Source organism: Sus scrofa, chromosome 9 (assembly GCF_000003025.6).
Source record: "Sus scrofa isolate TJ Tabasco breed Duroc chromosome 9, Sscrofa11.1, whole genome shotgun sequence".
NCBI classification, from domain to species: Eukaryota; Metazoa; Chordata; class Mammalia; order Artiodactyla; family Suidae; genus Sus; species Sus scrofa.
The window spans coordinates 66,761,611-66,779,553 of NC_010451.4; the positions used below are offsets into that span (position 1 = coordinate 66,761,611).

At 47.2% G+C, this 17,943-nt stretch overlaps 1 protein-coding gene across 1 annotated transcript; it reads right to left on the reverse strand.

Moving 5' to 3' along the window:
- AVPR1B (arginine vasopressin receptor 1B) lies at window positions 7,862-15,306 on the reverse strand. Its single transcript, XM_003130445.3, has 3 exons — window positions 13,814-15,306; window positions 10,981-11,309; window positions 7,862-10,357 (listed from the first exon to the last, which is right to left on the reverse strand). The coding sequence occupies exons 1-2, from the start codon at window positions 14,751-14,753 to the stop codon at window positions 10,981-10,983; spliced, it is 1,269 nt and encodes a 422-aa protein (XP_003130493.1). The 5' UTR covers window positions 14,754-15,306; the 3' UTR covers window positions 7,862-10,357.

Genomic DNA, 17,943 nt, shown 5'->3' on the forward strand with positions numbered 1-17,943 from the left:
CTCCTAAGTCTCATGGTTTCTTTGCCCTTCTCTTCCTGTAAACTGAGTCACAGGGGGATAGGGATTAATGTCCATCTGGGCGTAGGTACACTCCCTATAGCAAACAAGGCCTGTGGGGATGTTACTCCCTGGAGCCCTTAAGCCGCAAATGTTAATCAATGGCCATACCAAAGAATGCATCAAAGCCCATGCTCCTGCACTGACTACCTGAGTTCTTATCAGCCTCAGAGCGATGGGCAACTTTCATCTTCCCAAATTCCTCTTCCCCAAGATGATCTGAAGAAAGGGTTCTAGTTGAAGTTTCTGGGGACTGGAAACTTTTGCCAGTTCATATGTCCCTACTCCTCTTAACTGCCATTCTTATTTCTCTCTTGCTACAGTTTGAAGATTTGTGTCCCCCTCAAATTCCCAAATTCGTGTATCGAAATCCTAACCCAAAGTGATGACATTGGGAGATGGCGCCTTTGGGAGGTGGTTAGGTCATGAGGGTGGCAGCCCCCGGAAGGAGATTAGTGCTCATAGAAATCCACAGAGCTTCCCAGCTGCTTCACATGTAAGGATACAATGAGAAGTCCGAGACCCAGAAGAGGGCATTCACTGACCATGCTGGCACCCTCCAAAACTATGAAAAAGAAATAGCTGTTGTTTATAAGCCACCCAGTCTATGGTATTTTTTTTTTTTATGGCAGCCTGTAGTGACTGTGACATCTCCTTAGGGATTCTTTTTTTTCTTCCAGCTTCATTGAAACATAATTTTTTTTGTCTTTCTAAGGCCATACCTTATGGAGGTTCCCAGGCTAGGGGTCAAATAGGAGCTGTAGCTGCCAGCCTACAGCACACCCACAGCAGCACGGGATCAGAGCCGCATCTGGGACCTACACCACAGCTCATGGCAACGCTGGATCCTTAACCCACTGAGCAAGGCCAGGGATCGAACCAGCATCCTCATGGTTCCTAGTCGGATTCATTTCCACTGTGCCACAATGGGAACTCCTATTGAAATATAATTGACACACAGTACTGTATAAGTTTTAGGTATATATCATAATGATTTGATTTACATATATCATGAAATGATTGACACAATAAGTTTAGTGAACATCCAGCCTTTCATACATGTACAAAGTTAGAGAAATAGAAACTTTTCCTTGGGATGAGAACCCTTAGGATTTACTCTCTTAACAATTTTCATATACAACATAATAGCAGTGTTAATTTGATTTATCATGTTGTAATTGCATTCCTAGTATTTATCTTACAACTGAAAGTTTGCGCCTTTTGATCGCCTTCATCCAATTCCCCTCCCACAACCCCCTACCTCTAGTAACCACAAATATGATCTCTTTTTCTATGAGTATTTTTGTATAGGTTTTTTGGTGGGTTTTTTGTTTTGTTTTGTTTTGTCTTATTTTGTTTTGTTTGTCTTTTGAGGGCCCCATGCGAGGCATACGAAGGTTCCCAGGTTGGGGGTCCAATAGGAGCCACAGCCACAGCAATGAGGGATCCAAGCTGCACCTGCGACCTACACCACAGCTCACGGCAACGCTGAATCCTTAACCCACTGAACAAGGCCAGGGATCGAACCTGCAACCTCATGGATGCTAGTCAGATTCATTTCCTCTGATCCACCACGGGAATTCCTGTTTGTACGTTTCTGAAGCATAATTGACCTACAACACTCGGTTAGTTCCTGTTGCACAACATAGCAATTTGTTATTTCTACACATTTCAAAATGATGACACAGTAAGTGTAGTTATCCTCTGTCATCTCCAAAGATACTACATAATTATTGACTGTATTCCCCGCACTGAACCTTTCAGAACTGTGACTCATTCACTTGGCAATTGGAGGTTCGTACCTCTTAATCTCCCTCGCCTACTTCTTCTCTTCTCTCACTCCTCCTCTCTGGTAACAACCTGTTTGTTCTCTGTATCTAAGACTCTGTTTCTATTTTGTCATATTTATTTGTTTTGTTTTTTATTTATTGTTTCTGATTCCAAAATATAATATAAATGTACACTAATCAGGAGTTCCCATTGTGGTGCAGTGGTTAACAAATCCGACTAGGAACCATGAGGTTGCGGGTTCGATCTCTGACCTTGCTCATTGGGTTAAGGATCCAGTGTTGCTGTGAGCTGTGGTGTAGGTCACAGATGCGGCTTGGATCCCACGTGGCTGTGGCTCTGGTGTAGGCTGGCAGCTACAGCTCCGATTCAACCCCTAGCCTGGGAACCTCCATATGCCATGGGAAGCGGCCCTAGAAAAGGTAAAAAAAAAAAAAAAAAAAAAAAAAAAAAAAAAACAAAAAAAAAAAGCACACTAATCAAACAGTACAGTACTGGCATAAAGTTAGACATGTAAACCTATGGAACAGAATAGAGATTCCCCCTTCAAAATATACACATATGTGATCAACTGATCTTTGTTAAGGGTGTTAAGAATGCACAATGAAGAAGGAATACTCTTTTCAACAAATTTTGTCTGGAAAACTGGTTATTCACTTGCAAAAGAATGAAACTGATCCTTATAATATATCATACAAATATACCCAAAATGGATGAAAAACTTAAAAATAAGACCCCAAACTATAAAAGTCCTAGAAAAATCCTGAAGGCCAAAGCTTCATGATATTAATTTTGAGAATACTTTTTTCTTTTTTTTTTAATTACTCAATGAATTTATCACACTTTTGTTTTTTAGATTCCATATACAAATGAAATGATATAGTATTTGTCTTTGTCTGGCTTATTTCACTTAGCCAGTGTAATAACCTCTAAGTCCATTCATGTTGTGGCATATGGCAAGGTTTTATTCTTTTTTTGAGTAATACAAGTGTGTGTGTGTGTGTGTGTGTGTGTGTGTGTGTGTGTGTGTGTGTGTCTCACATCTTCTTTATCCATCCTCTTTATCAAGGGGCACTGGGTTGCTTCCATATCCTGACTATTGCAAATAATGCAGCAATGAACATAGGAGTGCACATAGCTTTCCTAACTAGTGTTTTCATTTTCTTTGGATAAATGCCTAGGAGTGGAAGGTCTGTATTGTATGGTAGTCTTAATTTCAATTCTTTTGAGAAATCTCCATGCTGTTTTCCACAGTGACTGCACAAAGGTGCATTACCTTCCCTGCACTAGCAACAGTACAGGAGAGTTCCTCCCCACCCCCACCCCATCTTCCTGAATACTTACTTGTTGTCTTTTTGATAATAGCTATTCTGACGGGTGTTAGGGGATATCTCATTGTAGTTTTGATTTGCATTTCCCTGATGATTAGTGATGTTGAACATCTTTTCATGTGTCCACTGGCCATCTGTATTATCTTCTTTGGAAAAATGTCTATCCAAATTATCTGCCGGTTTTCCATCTTTTTTATGTTGAGTTATATAAATTCTTGTATATTTTGGATATTAACCCCTTATTAGGTATATCATTTGCAAATATCTTCTCCTATTCAGTAGGCAGCCTTTTCATTTTGTTAATAGTTTCCTTCATGGTGCTAAAGCGCTTTAGTTTTTTATAGTTCCATTTGTTTATTTTTGCTTTTGTTTCCCTTGCCTGAGGTAATATATCAAAAAAAAAAAAATTGCTAAGACCAATGTCAAAAAGTGTAATGCCTCTGTTTTCTTCTAGACAATTTAATTTTACATTTAAGTCTTTAATCTATTTTGAATTTATTTTTATGCATGGTATGTGAGAGAGTAGTCCAGTGTGATTCTTTTGTGTGTAGCTGTCCAGTTTTCCAACTCTTTTTATTGAAAAGACTGTCATCTCATTGTATATTCTTGCCTCCTTTGTCATAGGTTAATTGTCTATGTAAGTGCGGATTTATTTCTAGGCTCTCTATTCTGTTCCATTGATTTCTGTGTCTGTTTTTGTGCCAGTACCATACTGTTTGGTAGTGTAGTTTTGTGATATAGTTTGAAATCAGAAAGTTTGTTTCCTGTAGCTTTGTTTTTCTTTCTAAAGACTGTTTTGGCTATCCAGGGTCTTTTGTGTTTCCACACAACTTTTAGAATTATTTGTTCTAGTTCTGTGAAAAATATCATTGGTATTTTGATAGAGATGGCATTGAATCTCTAGATTGCCTTGGGTAGTATGGTAATTTTAACAATATTAATTCTTCCAATCCATGAGCACAGTATATATTTCTATCTGTCTCATCTGCAATTTCTTTTATTAGCGTTTCATAGATTTCCAAGTATAGATCTTTTACCTCCTTAGATTTGTGGATATCAAACCATTCTTATATCTCTGAAATAAATTCCACTTGATCATGACATATGATAATTTTAATATTGTTGATTTGGTTCACTATGATTTTGTTGAGGATTTTTGCATCTATGTTCACCAATAATACTGACCTATGATTTTCTTCTCTGTGATATCTTTGTCTGACTTTGGTATCAGGGAACTATTGCCCTCATAGAATGAATTTGGAAGCATTCCTTTCTCTGCAATTTTTGGGAATAATTTGATAAGATAGGCATTAACTCTTTACTAAATGTTTGGTGGAATTCACCTGTAGAACTGTCTTCTCATAGACTTTTATTTGCTGGGAGTTTTTTGAATTACAGATTCAATTTCATTACTGGTAATTGATCAGCTCATATTTTTTATTTCTTCCTAATTCAGTCTCAGGAGATTATATGTTTCTAGGAATTTGTCCATTTCTCCTAGGTTGTCCATTTTATTGGCATATCATTTTTCATAGTAATCTCTTATGATCCTTTATATGTATGTGATGCTGATTGTAACTTCTTGTTCATTTCCGATTTTATTTATTTGGTCTTCTCTCTTTTTTCCTGGTAAGTCTGCCTTAGGGGTTATCAATTTTGTTTAAGATTTTCTTAATGGGGAAGAAGAGATTCTACTGATTAGAGAGGCAGAATAAAGACTAAACACCACCAAAGCCACCAACAATAACAGTATCTTTGCATCCAGAAATGGAGATCTCTTTTAAAAAGGAAAAAACAATTCAAGAGTATGCTGAAGATATTCAGATAGGTTATAGCACACGCAAGAGAGACAGAGATACTGCAGAGACAGTTCCAACACCAGGAGAGGAGAAAATTGCAGTAGTATGGACAGAATGCCTGCTTTATGCATAATTCTGGATAGGCCCTGGGAATTGGGAAGATCATACACAAAAAGAGGACTTGGACATGTGGATGGGGTCAAGGCATGTATGACCTAGTTGTGAGCACAGGCAAGAACATGTACAAAACAACATGTGACAAAGAAGAACTAATATCGAGCAATGAAACCAGAGCTGGTCAATGTTTAGGCAGAATACGAATAAGACTGGTAGGTATAAGAAAGGTGGGCCTTATCAAAAACCATCTCAGAGAGAGGTAGTTTTTGGCCTCAGTTGAGAAAAAAGGGTGGAAAACTGATGGATGGGAGAAGAGACAGAAGGAAAGGGGGCAGACCTGACCCAATGCAGGCACTTAATAAATTCTCCAGGGACTAACCTGAACTGAACTGCAGGAGAAATATCTGAGCCTGGGCTCAGAAGCAGTGGTGATATCTGGGAGCAGGTTTAGTTGGGGTCAGAGAAAGCAGAGATGGCCATGGCACCAGCAAGCTGATCAAGGTCTGTCATAAACGCTGCTATGCCTGGCTTCACAAGTATGACTTTCACGGCAAATAAACATATCATAGAGTTGCTTATAAGGAAAGGCATACTTGGAGAGTGCTGTTTAGGAATAGAGTTGAAAGAGTGGCTCCAAGTGACTCACAGATGTTTGATTGACCATCAGTGATGCTGATGACCTCACAGTGCCCTGATAAGCTAAATAAAGAGGAGGGCTGATCTGACATACTAAGGAGCTTGAGCCAATAAGCTGACAATGATTGGGGCCAGCTAACAATCTGAACTGACCCACATTGCTAGCCATGTTGCTAGAAATAACATGGCCTTTTGTTTGTGATACCTCCATGAGCTTAAAAGGGTAGCTGTATAAATCTGTAGGAATGGCTGCCTGTACAAGGCACAGTTCAAACAGGACAAACTGAGGAGCATGGTTTCTAGTACAATGAAGTGGCTTTCTCCCAGGTTATTTGTCATCAGAACCTCCAGGGGAGTATCAGGCTGGCCTACTCTGGGTTCCTCCATGGATAAGGACTGGATAAAAACCTCTCCAAAACTATCTTATAACATGCTACAGACAAACTGATTTGGTACTGGCAACCAGATGAAGGTTGATTACATGCCAGTGATGACCTGGGAATATGGAGTAGACCAGAAAAAAAATGTGACCTGTCTTCAATGAATATTTATTCTAAAGGAGCAAGCACCCAGTGCCCACAATAGAGATGCAGCAGAATTCTATGATTCCATGAGGGACACTAGACTTACTAGCCAGCAAGACCCACAGCATGAGGAAGGTATTTTATGTCCAACATCAGTGAGATATTTGCTCCGGGATCAGGAGGCCTTCTAACCCAAGCCCCTGGCCTCTAAACCAAATACATTATAATGGCTTCACCTTAGTGGTTTTCTCTCTCTCTCTCTTTTTTTTTTTTGTCTTTTTGCTATTTCTTTGGGCCGCTCCCACGGCATATGGAGGTTCCCAGGCTAGGGGTCGAGTTGGAGCTGTAGCCACTGGCCTACGCCAGAGCCACAGCAACGCAGGATCTGAGCTGCGTCTGCAACCCACACCACAGCCCTCGGCAACGCCGGATCGTCAACCCACTGAGCAAGGGCAGGGACCGAACCCACAACCTCATGGTTCCTAGTCGGATTCATTAACCACTGCGCCACGACGGAAACTCCTCTCTTCTTTTCTTTTTTTTTTTCTCTTTCTTCCTTCCTTTCTCCCTTCCTTCCTTCCTCTCTCTTTCCTTCCCTCTTTCTCTCTTTTTTTCTTTCTTTCTCTTTCTTTCTATGAGCTCCCTCATACACCTAGCCTTTCAGGCAGGAATTTCTATATTCAGGTCCTCACCTTGCAGAAGAAACCTCTTGTTCTTTGCCCCTTCTTGCTAAATACATCCTCCATGAACTTAGGGAAAAAGACGTGCACATCCAAGAATCTCAGGAGCACTGGGTCAAATGAAAGGCCAAGGCGCTAGAACTTTAGGGAAAGGTAGTATGGCCTTAGAGCTGAGAGACTGTGTAACTTTCCAGTAGGGGCCTGTGGGTCATTTATTGCTTCAGGCCCACTTTCAGCTCCACACTGCCACCGTGTGGTCTCAGGGCAAATCCCAGGTCACGCTTGTCTCCTTTTCCCTCTTAAGTAGATGCTGAGGCTCCAGGAAAGTGGCTCTCTGCCCCTCAGCCTTTCCCCTGCCTCTGCCCTGCTCAAAGAGATCAAAACTTTATTTTAGCTTGCATATCCCATTGTCATTGCCCATAGGAAGCAAAGATGCCCAGAAATTTCCCGGTCATTAAGGAGTTTTATTGGTCAATTTCAACCACATCTATGGGTGCTGGACCCAGGAGTGAGCTGCTGTGCCCTCGGCTGAGGCTATAGCCCCTCAATAGATAAAACACCTATTTACATGCATAACACAGACAGAGTCATCTGGAAAATTACTGGCCTATACCAAACAACATAAAAAGTCATTCTGAGAAATGTCCACGGTCAAGCAATTAACCTTCTCCTGCCAGCCTCTGCCTGGCGCATCCTTGACCCCCTGCTCCCATATGGGTCCCAAGGGACTGAAGTGCTATATTTCTGAGTCCACAGGATGACATAAACATTTTACAAATGTGCTCAGCCCAGGGATAGTATCTTTCTGTTTTTCCTGGGGCAAACTCAGAAATGAGATTGAATGTGTATTTGTTTGTGTGTGTGTGTATGTGTGAGAGAGAGAGAGAGAGACTGGTCACTTTGCTGTACAGCAGAAACTGCCACAACATTGTAAATCAACTATACTTTAATATTTTTAATGCATTAAAAAAAAAAAAAAGAAACGAGTTTGACCCAGAGAACACAGAAGTTCCTTCTTGTTTCCAGCAAGTGCCCACCTCCCCGAACCTTATCCAAGGCCCTTGTGTTGTCTCAGAGTGTCTGTGAGAGCTTCCTACAGGGACTGCAAAAGCCATCATTTGTAGATCCAGACACGCTCATGCCATTTCTTCCAGGAGCCTCCCCCTATCCCAGTATCCAGCTGTTCCCCACTGGCCTCATCATAGGACAGCACCAGCTTTCTGGAAAAGAACAAGAGCAGCCTCTCCATGGGAGGAACAGTGAGGGCCCCAAAGCCACCAACCATAAGTAAATCCCCCTTGTGCGATGCAAAGTTGGAAATATAATAGGGGGATTACCTGCTACTCTTTGCTATAGAAGGCCTGGAACGGGCATGGCAGGGGCTCTGGTCAACCTCAATTCCAGGCCTCCTCTCTTCTCTCCTTTCTACTATGGAGTCTCCTGGGCCCAGGGCCCTGGAGGTACCCACTGGATGCAATCCTGAGCCAGGCCATTATCTTCTCCAACATCAGTAGGATGTTCCAAAGTCAGTCCACAGCCTCACAAATCCTTCCCAGCAAGGCGAGCACTGTTACTGCCATTCCACAAATGGGGCACCTGTTGCTCAGAGAGATTGGATAACTTGCCCAAGTTCATACAGGCAAACTTGCTAAGTTTCATACAGGTGGAAAGAGGTGAGGCAGGACTCAAATCCAGGTTTAGGGGTACAAGGCCAGTATCCCTTCTACCTCTCAGTCATCATGATGAGCAAAGTTTGCTCAGTACCTACTATGGGCATTAGGGTTGGAAATTGCGGTCTTGAAAGGAGGGTGGCTTATGCAAGCAGAGGAAGGAGCAACTTCAACAGCCCAAGCTGGCATAGGAAGCTCCTGAGCCCAGCTCCAGTGGGACAGATGGACAGGGAAGAAGTAGTTGGATGTCAGGGGCTTAACTGAGCAATGGGGTGTTGTGAAGAGAGATGGGGTGGGGGTGCCCATCCGCCTTGGGCCTTGGTCCCATATGCATCCTGTTTGCCAGTTCTCTCGTATCAAAGGGTTGGGATGCTTTGCTCACTCGCAACACTCGGCTTAGGTTCTTTTCTTTTAAGGAAGCATAAGAAAACTTAGAGCTAAGTAGCCTCATACGTAAGTATATGCCCAAAGGCACAGCCACTCCTCGAAGCTTCCCTAGGAGTGGAGGGCAGAGAGCGAATCTGTTCCCTAGAGCTGCTCTCAGGAGCTCCTAATTAGCTTAGTCATCCCTAATGAGTATGGGTTCGTGGGCTGACAAACCACCATCCACAGTCCTATTTGACACTCATAATGAAGAGAGCCAGGATCAGCCAGCATCTTCACGGTCTTGGTCATGGGTGATGGCGTGAACCAGGCAGAGCCAGGAGCCAGTTCTCCTGACTTCAGCTGGTGCTCTTTTCACCATCAAGTCCATCACTTAGAGTAGAACCAGAGTCAGGGTGGGAGGTTGTTCCATGGTATAAACCCCACTGGAGGTGATGAGAAGCAGGAGAAAGCCCCAGATTCTACCTGCTAGGCTGTCTCTCCCGGTGTCAGCATCACAGAATTGAGGGCAAAAGTTCCGGCCACAGCAGGACCCGTAGTCACCCGAATTGAGTCAAAGGGCATAAATGTCATTGTCGTGAAAATTGAACAATTCTTCCAGCCTTGGCATTTCCGTCATGGTTCAGCGGTTAACGAACCTTATTAGCATCCATGAGGACCTGGGTTTGATCCCTGGCCTCACTCAATGGGTTAAGGATCCAGCATTGCTGCAGTGTAGGCTGCAGAAGAGGCACAGATCCCACATTGCTGTGGCTGTGGCTTAGGCCAGCGGCTACAGCTCTGATTCGACCCCTAGCCTGGGAACCTCCATATGCTGCGGGTGTGGCCCTAAAAAGACCAAAAAAAAAAAAAAAAAAAAAAAATCTTCCAGTCTTTTGGTTAGAATGTCCTTAAGACACCGTTTCTCCAGTCTTGCAGAGTCATGAAAGGTTAGAGCTGGGAAAATCCTCCGAGATCATTTCTGTTCTCCAGGCCAGGAGCTGAGGCCCAGAGAGGGAGGTGACTTGCCCAGGGCCATTACAGATCCCCAAAGGTAGAGCCAAGTCTCAAATCCTATGCTCCTGATTTGATCACAGCAAGCTTGTGATTCATGTGGAAGCTCTGAAGAGCCTCAAACAAATTCACAGCCATGACCAAGTCACACTTTCCAAAGGATGCCTCCTCCATGCAGCCCCAGGGGCAGGAGCAGCATGGATCCTTTGGAGGGGGGGGGGGAGGAGAGCAACCCCTCCTTGCAGCTTCTGAAGCTTCCTCCGTTTGTCATTTTATTATGACCATTTTCATCTCCTCCTTTCCTCACTCCTTCTTCTCACACTCGCTCCCAGCAGGTCGTTCCACTGAGAATGTGCAACACTTTGCCCCTGTCGCCCCCTAAGGGAGAGAAGAGAAGTAGCATTTGCAGAGTTTTTACTAGTTACCAGGTGCTGTGTTCACCCTGCATCTCCCTTCCCGTAGACAGGTGGGCGTAGCAGGCGAAGCCCCGCCTACTTTTGCTTTTCTTCATTAACAATCCTCTCGCTACCAAAACAAACAAAGAAAACCATCCAGGATACAAATAGCATCCTCCTTACAGTTTTTCACTCCTTCCCGCTCAGGGTTGAGCTGGGATCGCTAGTCAGGTTAGGATGGGGATAAACAAGATAAGAGACCAGCCTCTGAGTTCCTGCTGCTTGTGGACCTCCAGACAGGACAGTCCTAGGCCTGTCTCCGATCTGATGCACCACATCTACCACATGCATGGTCCCCAGACACCCTGTGAATATGGCAGGATCAAGGAAACAGACATTGAATCTCCTTAACTCCCAGCATGTGAGACTGGGAATCAACGAGGACAGCGACCACAGCGAGGGTCGGAGCAGCCATGCTGGCCTCCTCACCCTGCCTCAACCTGGGCTCCCCTGACTCCAGCCCTGATGCTCCCAGGGTTCACATCTGAGATGAGCAGAGACCCTCCGCCGGCCCCGGGGGCAGCGCCAGACTCAGGGGTGTGTTACCTAAAAGATGCCGGTCTCGGTGGTGCCATCCCTGTCCACCGGCTCCGAGTCCTTCAGTGAGTCTTGGGGCTCCAGCCTCCCGCTGAGTCTGGGGCTGAGGCTGGGGTTGGGGGCGCCGCTGGAGCGGGTCAGCAGGGTGGTGCGGCGGCTGGACAGGCTGCTGCTGGAGAGTTGCCTGCGCACACTGGGCCCGGGGCCTCGGCAGCAGACAGGATGGCGCAGGGGGCGTGGCCACAGGTGGCTGTTGAAGCCCAGGTAGATCCAGGGGTTGCAGCAGCTGCTGAGGTTGCCCAAAAGCATGGAGATGGTGAAAGCCACATTCGTTGAATCTGCCCAGAGAGAAGCACAAGAATTACAGAGCTCGACGGGACAGAGACAATGTCAGGTCCTTAACCTGCTGAGCCACAATGGGAACTCCAGGGAAGCACATTTTCCGACACTTAGTTCCTGTACTCTTTGCTCAGAGAGGCCCTTGGTAAGTCACTTTACACATAGTACTGAGGCACAGGTTCATGTTGGTGGTGAAAGCAGGAAGCCTGCACTGGCTGAGCAGCAGGATCTACCTCTTCTCAGAGGTTCCTTGATAAAGGGGCAAATGGCCATCTTACCCCTGGTGCCAGCTGAACTGTGACTGGGAATCTGGCTGTGCCATGGATAAAGCTTGGCCCATAAAGACCTTGATTAGATTCCCGGCTCCATCTCTGACCAGCAGGGACACTTTGGACCAGTTATTTCACCTCCTTGAGTCTCAGGTTACTCAGATGGAAAGGAGAAAGGGCCACCCCTAAGCAGCACAGGGCCTGGATGTGCTTGGTGCTAGGAAGCCCTCCTTCCTTCTCTTCTGGGCTTGACTAGAGCAGGGAGATCTCTACAGCTCTTAAGATTACTATGCTCATTGCTTAAAGGGTAATTTATAAATAGCCCCTTGGGAGTTCCCGTCGTGGCTCAGTGGTTAAAGAATCTGACTAGGAACCATGAGGTTGCGGGTTCGATCCCTGGCCTCGCTCAGTGGGTTAAGGATCTGGTGTTGCCTTGAGCTGGGATGTAGGTCGCAGACATGGCTCAGATCTGGCATTGCTGTGGCTGTGGTGTAGGCTGGAAGCTGTAGCTCCGATTTGACCCCTAGCCTGGGAACCTCCACATGCCACAGGAGCGGCCCTAGAAAAGGCAAAAGGACAATAAATAAATAAATAGCCCCTTGTCCAGACTGATGTCCAAAAGGTGGTTAACAAGAGGTACGGTGGGATGGTCAGCATCACACTCCTCTTGCTAAATTGTGTTAATGTCACTAACAGCCTTCCCTTACTTCATCTCTCCAGAAAAGGCAAAGCATTTGGCTGGAGTGTGGCCTGGGATGAGCCAAATGAGATCAGAAACAAAAGCACAGGCAAAGAGGACCACTCCCTAAGATCTAGTAGGAAGGGGTAGCCTGGGTCTACTGGCCAGTGAACCCTCCAGAAGCTTTCAGAGGAGCCTGTGCACAGGGCCTCCCTGGGCAATTACGTGTTGCACCTGTTATACATCCCCAGCTTTGCATAAGAGATGCTGCACTGCAGAGCACCCCGTCACCCTGTTTTGAGGACACCCAGGCCACTTACTTGTCCTCACTCTTCTTAGGGGAACCAGAACAGATGTCTGGTTTGTTTGTTTGTTTGTTTGTTGTTTTTTGTTTGTTTGTTTTGTCTTTTTGCCTTTTCTGGGGCCACTCCTATGGCATATGGAGGTTTCCAAGCTAGGGGTCGAATCGGAGCTGTAGCTGTCGGCCTACGCCACAGCCACAACAACGCCAGATCCGAGCCATGTCTGTGACCTACGCCACAGCTCACGGCAACGCCAGATCCTTAACCCACTGAGTGAGGCCAGGGATCAAACCTGCAACCTCATGGTTCCTAGTTGGATTTGTTAACCACTGAGCCACGATGGGAACTCCGGGAATAGATGCCTTTGAATACCACTCTCCAACATTTTTGCTGCCCACCCCCAGCACCTACCTTTCTGAGAACACGCTCACCCCCAAATGGCCTGGCGGTCTGGAGGTATCTAAAACTTAGGAGGCTGTGATCGACCTCACTCCAAAAAAGTCACCAAAACATGGCCTCCCACGTGCCACCCGGGACCCAGTCCACCTGGAGGGCTCCATTTTGTTTTTCACGTAGGAGGAAGGCTCCTCTCCTCATCCCTTTCAGAGCCAGGATTATTGAAGGGGGGCACAGAGTTGAGGAAAAAGTCAAGGAACAGCAAGCCTGGGTTCTATTCTTCACTTTGCTCCTTCCTAGCTGTGTGGCCTTGGGCAAGTCACGTTTCCTCTCTGGGCCTCTGCTTTCTCATCAGGGTTGAATTGAAATTTCGGGGTTTCAGGCTAGTTAACTGGAAGGGCTGTTGAGAAGGAGTTCAAAGTCATGTTCAGGTGCAGGGGGGCAAGAGTGATGAGAGCTACAGTTCGTGGGCCACACATGGACATCCTGGACTGAATCATGTGAAAATCCCTTTCAAACATCAAGCAAACTGCCAGTTGCTTGATCAAATCTACTAATGGTCATATTTCCTTAGGGTCATATAGCATCTTTAAATGATTCAATTAGCTACCAACATTTTTAAACATGGAAATTCCCATGACAAACTTCACATGGCATCGGCTGCCTGGCTGGGAGTTGCAGCTGAGCCCTTTCACGTGGGACAAGCACCATCTCTCTGAATTGTTTTCACTCATTTGTGGCCTGTCTAGCCCTGGGAGTCACTGTAACCCTGTCCTCATATTCTCATTCTCCTTTCTCTGCATTTTTCCTCCTCATTCCCCCCTCCCCCCACCCCTGCCACCAGACAACACACTTGCCTTCGTCAGGGGCATTCTCATCCCATACAGACCACATCTGGACACTGAAGAAAGGTGCCCAGCAGGCGATGTAGGCCAGCACAATGACAAAGGTCATCTTCACAGTTCGGATCTTGGCCCGTGAGATGGTACTGATGCTGCTGACCCGGGAGGGCAGCCCCCGCATGGCGGCAGCCTGGGCCAAAGGTAAGGGTTCGTTCCAAGTCCTCCGACCCCCTCCTTCCACCTTCCAGGCCTGAGTCTTGACTTTTAGGTTCTTGCAGATTTCGTGGCAGATGAGGCTGTAGCAGGCCGTGAGCGTGGCCACAGGCAGGATGAAGATGGCCAGGGTGGTCCAGGTGATGTAGGCCCGTGGCCCCCAAGGGAAGCGGAAGTCTGCCCAGCAGTCCAGCACGCCGGAGCCCTGGATCACCTCTCGCAAAGAAAAAATGAAGACTTGAGGGAGGCTGAGGAGGGCGGCCAGCAGCCAGGGAGCTGCGATGAGTGGGTAGGTGGACCGGTTGGGCTGCTGGAGGCTGCGCAGAGGGTGACAAACGGCCAGGTAGCGGTCCAGTGTCATGGCCAGCAGCATGTAAGTGGAGGCGAACATGCTGAGCACCTGTAGGTACTTAACGGCCCGGCAGAGAGGGTCAGGGCCCTGGAAGCGGTAGGTGATGTCCCACAGCAGCTGGGGCAGCACCTGGAAGAGCGCCACGCCCAGGTCCGTCAGGGCCAGGTGCAGCACAAACAGGTGCATGCGGGAGCGCTTGCGGCCTGGCTGTCCCAAGGTCAGCAGCACAGTCAGGTTGCCCCCTGTCGCCAGCACCAGGACAGTGGCCAACACTCCAATCTCCACCTTGGCCAGTTCCTCATCCCGGCCCAGCCAGGGTGTGGTGGCATTGGGGACAGAGAGAGTGCCTCCAGGGGTGGGGTTGGCCAACCAAGGAGGTCCCGAATCCATGGCGGAAGTCTTCGGGGAGGGACAGGGACGAGGAGAGGGATGGATGGAGAGTTGGGTGCAAGTGGAGAGGGTCAAGGAGTGAGATGGAGGGGGGAGGGGAAGATTTAAGATGGAAGAAAGGAGGAGGGTGAGGATGCCAGGGAGAAGGGCTGAAATTGGGTGAAAATAGTTAAGAGGACAGGGATAGAGAGGATGAGGGAGAAAGAGATAAGGACGGACCTATAAGGCGCCGATCCTAGAGAGGGGAGGGGGAAACCGGCAGCGAAGGGACGGAGGAGTCAGGGAGGCAAGGTGTCAGGAAGGAAAGAATGGATGAGGCTGTGCAAGGTGAGGCTTCTGAAAAGGAAAGAAGGCTGGGGGAGCTGGCACCACTCCTGAATCCACCCTGAGTTCACTTTCTCCAAACTTTTCTGGAAGTGGAAAGCAGATGTCTCTAAGCCTGCTTGGAGGCGCGGTCAGAGCCGTCCGTCAGCGTCACCCGTCCACCCGCGGAGCGGGAAGCCCCAGTGTGGCGGTCCCAGCCTGGCCCGCGCACCCTGGCGGGCGGGAGGCGACAAGCGGCAGCGACAGAGCATCGGCTCAGCCTGAGCAGGTTTTATGGGCTCACAGCCGGAGCGCTCCGGCCCCTCCGCACGCCGGTTGGCTCCTGCAGAGGAGGGCGGAGTGACACAGGCACCCAGCCGGCGGCGGGGGGACGGAGAGGCTGGCTGGAGGGGGTAGAGGGGAGTGTCCGGGGAGAGTCGGGGAGGAGGAACAGAGGGTGGACCAGGCACAGGCAGGGAGAGAAGGTGGATCAGGGACAGAGAGGGTGGGAAGGGGACCGCACAAGTCAGCGCTCACCTGCCAGAGGGACCCATGGATCCGCAAACAGGCAGGTAACCTCATCTTGGCTCGCGCTTGGAACCATCGGACTGTCTCCCAAGACAGATGCATACCCAGGGAATGGGGGGTGGCCACTCACCATGTGGGGACCCTAAGGCTAGCAGCGCTGTTGGGTTCCTTGTTAGCCCAGCAAGGGTCCAAGAACGGCAGGTGTGGCCAGGTGGGCGAGGCAAGGCCCCAGAAGGCGCTCTTAGCCCTTGGGAGCGACCTTGACGACTCCTTCCGAGGAAACAGGTGGAGGTCTTAAAGGATAGCGGGCGGGGAAGCAGGACATGTGCGAAGAGGGGGCAATAGTGGTGACAGGAAGGCAGGGGTGGGAGGAGTTAGACCTGGAGTTCTGCAGTTCAGGATAGGTTAACCCGTGGACTCCAGAGTCCTTCTCAAGCAGCATCATAAAGGCAGTAAACCACCCTATGAGAGGAACCGTGGAGGCCCATGGACGTTACATGACTTGCTCTGGAAGATCACAGAACTAGTAAGCAGTAGAGGCAGGACTAGACCCAGGGCATATGCTTTTCCAAGAGCGGCCTTATCCAGTGTGTGAGAGGCGCTGGCGCAGAGGGTCCAAAGAAAAATAAACCACCAGGGCCCAGAGGAAGCTTATGGTTCAGTGGAGAATGTAGTGTGTGGTCCTGGTTGTGGAACTCACTTTATTTTTAGTACATATAGCAGGTGGGTTATTGGGACTCCCTAGAGCGTATTAGAAGTTCCTTAGGTGTGACAACAGCACGTTTACACCCTCAGAAAGGGCAGGGTTCATCATTGTACCAGAGGTCCTCTTGTCCTGACTTTTAATCAAACCAGATCCCCCTTTAAAGTGCCACCCCCCATCCAGTTAACATCACTTTTTTTTTTTTTTTTGTCTTTTCCAGGGCTGCACTTGCAGCATATGGAGGTTCCCAGGCTAGGGGCCTAATCAGAGCTGTTGCTGCTGGCCAATGCCAGAGCCATTCAATGCCAGATCTGAGCCGTGTCTGCCACCTACACCATAGCTCACGGCAACACCGGATCCTTAACCCACTGAGCAGGGCCAGGGATCGAACCTGAAAACTCATGGTTCCTAGTCAGATTCATTAACCACTGAGCCACGAAGGGAACTCCACATCACTTTTTTTTTTTATATGGTCTTTTTAGGGCCACACCCACAGCATATGGAAGTTCCCAGGCTAGGGGTCAAATCAGAGCTGTAGCCACAGGCCTATGCCACAGCCACAGCAACACCAGATCTGAGCCATGTCTTCAACCTACACCACAGCTCAAGGCAACACATCCTTTAACCCACTCAGTGAGGCCAGGGATGGAACCTGTGTCCTCAAGGATACTGGTCCAGTTGGTTACCTCTGAGCCCTGATGGGAACTCCTAACAGCACTTCTTGAAGAGCCTCCATCCTAAACAGCCACCATGCTCTCATGCATCTCATGCATCTCCACTCCATCCCACTGCCACCGTGCTTGCACCGTTTCTCACCTGACATACTGTAGCAGCCTCCGTTTGTGCTCTGCAGCCAAAGCCCCAACTTTTCAAGGATTTTGCTCTTTAAATTTTAAGTCTCTCTACCGGATCATTTTAGGCAGGCAAACAAACTCTAGGGTCTGTGCGTTAAGAAATTATATATGTATATATAATATATATATTATAAATATATATATAAACTCACCTCAGCTATTACAGCAAGACTCAAAAGGGCTGTCTGTGCATATCTCCCTCTTCCTGCTCCCAGTTATTCACCCACCTCCAGCTATTACAGCAAGACTCAAAAGGGCTGTCTGTGCATATCTCCCTCTTCCTGCTCCCAGTTATTCACTTTTTGATGTATTCACTTAAAATTATACACATTTAAATATATTGTTTTACCATGAAGTATTATATTTATGGTAGATCCACTCCACTTTTTAATTTTTAAAATATACTTATTTTTACATGTGCATAGTATAAAGAGTCAGATGATTTTATAGTGGAGTTCGTATAAAAGTAATCGTACTCCAATATTACCCCTATTTTTTCAACTCCCTAAAGGTAAAAATCTTCTTCCAAACAAAAAAAAATTTTTTTTGATTAAAGGAAAATTTAATCATATACAAAAGTACAAAGAATAGTATAGGAAAACCCCATATTTTCATCCCCTGGTTTTAGCAATTATCAATAGATAGCCAATCTTTTTTTTTTTTTTTTTTTTCTTTTTAAGGCCACTCCAGTGGCATATGGAGGTTCCCAGTCTAGGGGTTGAGTTGGAGCTCAGCGGCCGGCCTACACCACAGCCACAGCAATGCCAGATCTGAGCCACGACTGTGACCCACACTGCAGCTC